The 1,879-nt window shown below is 44.5% G+C and overlaps 1 protein-coding gene and 1 pseudogene across 1 annotated transcript in view; one reads left to right on the forward strand and one right to left on the reverse strand.

Moving 5' to 3' along the window:
* TANGO6 (transport and golgi organization 6 homolog) overlaps positions 1–1,879 on the forward strand; it is a gene marked incomplete at its 5' end in the record, with an annotated part of 202,259 nt that overhangs the window by 20,061 nt on the left and 180,319 nt on the right. Inside the window, one exon of the mRNA XM_045293918.1 lies at positions 537–699. Within this exon, the coding sequence (XP_045149853.1) occupies positions 537–699 (163 nt within the window). The remainder of the gene's footprint in view (positions 1–536; positions 700–1,879) is intronic.
* On the reverse strand, positions 977–1,467 carry LOC105978801 (annotated as a pseudogene).

The following is a 1,879-nucleotide window of genomic DNA, read 5'->3' on the forward strand; positions in this document are numbered from 1 at the left end:
AAAAATAGAGTCCCTTCAGCTTTTACAGCATTTGAGGTTGGGTTTTTAAATTAAAGAGCAATTTTGCTTCATGGATATTATTCCAGTGTGGTTATCTTTTGGCTTGACCATGGGTGAAGGTGGAGGAATTTTTGCTTAGTGGGCATTCAGTTTATTTTAATGTTGGTGGAACAATTTGGAGAGAGATATCAATAATGGTTGTACAACGCAAAGTATATAATCAATAACATTGAATTGTAAAATCATGTAGAAGTTGTTGAACTGGAGAGTGTTTTGTTTTGTATATTTTTGCCAAACTTGAAAAAGAAACTTGAATAACAATAAGCATGGGGAAAAAGAAAGTGTTCTATAATTGATTGTGGTAAAGATTGTACAACTCTTCTTGATATAATTGAACTATTGAATTGTATGATATGTGGATGAAGTACCAATAAAACAGTTTTTAAAAAATCCCAGAAATGAATGCTTTGTCTTTCTAATGAATGGGTTCCTTCTAGCAAAGAACCTGAATTCACTTCTTGCCATTTCTTTTTTAGATTCTGGATCTGTTTCACTTCCCAGACAAGTTGACAGCTCGGCAGTTTCAGAGGATAGCCACCACTACCTTTATTACCATATCAAGAGAACGCCCACAACTGGCGGCTGAGTATTTGCTGCAGCCAGTGCTGGCTCCTCTTCATCGATGTCTGAATACAGCAGGTAAGGAGGAAGCCTGGTAGCAGGGTGTCCCTCAAATGTTTTAGGCTTCCATGATTTAAGTCGATGTGATTTCAGTCTTGAAGACCTTGTCTTTCTTTTTTTTTATCATCTCTATTAATACAGTATTTATTTGTCTTCCCTGTGTCAAACCCTGAGCCAATTTCTTTCCCTGGGCTGCCTGGGGAGGTGCAGGGAAAGCGACATATAGGGCAGACTAGACAATAAGCTCTTCAGTCGAGTCTGAGGACGAGAACTCTGGGAGGTGAAGAAGGCTCCTTCACATGGTGAAGAGGATGAGGAAGGCCACCACCAGGCAGTAAAGTTCCATGGCCTCCGAGAGGGCAAAGCCCAGAATGGTGTAGGAGAAGAGTAGCTGCTTCAGAGAAGGTTCCTGGCATCATCATTGATGAGGCTCCCAAACCCAGTCCCAATGCCAGCTCCAGAGCCCGCCACTCCAACTGTGGCAGCCCCGGCCCCAATGCACTTGGCGGCTATGTCAGTGTCCCTTGAGGCAGCGCTGGTCTGGAAGCTGCGACTAGGGATGAGTGAGGTCAGGGAACGTGGGTCTGTCCAGCTGCTGAAGCGTGTGTCTGTCAGTGTCTCGGGCCGTTTCTGCACCAACACAGACAGTGGTTGGCGCAACAGCTGGGAGGAGCTCCTGACCAGGGAAGGGGTGGAGATGAATTTGGCGCCAGCATACAGTTTGGGGGGATGAGGGGCAGTGGTGGGAGAGCAGTTCCTAGTGCAGAGAAGACAGAGCCAAAGCATTTTTATAAAAAAAATTATGTTTTATGTGAAAGTTCACACAGCAGATTAGTTTCCCATCCCCCATTCTGCACACACACCACACACACCGTTTAGAGACATTGTGTCCGCTCTCATTTCTGTCCTGATTCCCTCCCTCCAGCTTCCCTGCCCCTCCTTGTCTTCTCATCTTTTGATTTGAGGCAAATATTGCCCATTTGGTCTCCAATAGTTGGATGTTGTGAGGAACCCATTCCTCACAGTGTTATTTTGTGAGCCAAACTATTATTTGGCTGGAAAGTACCTCTGGAAAGGGCTTCTGGCCCAGGTTAAAAAGGTCTGTCTTGCAACAAAGCCCACATGGAACAACATATCAACCTGTGTGATCACAAGGTGTCAAAAGGATCACTGAAGACAAATGGGTGCATAAGCAAAT

This window comes from Echinops telfairi, unplaced genomic scaffold (genome assembly GCF_000313985.2).
Source record: "Echinops telfairi isolate 266 unplaced genomic scaffold, ASM31398v2 ScPeMD7_2291;HRSCAF=2852, whole genome shotgun sequence".
NCBI classification, from domain to species: Eukaryota; Metazoa; Chordata; class Mammalia; order Afrosoricida; family Tenrecidae; genus Echinops; species Echinops telfairi.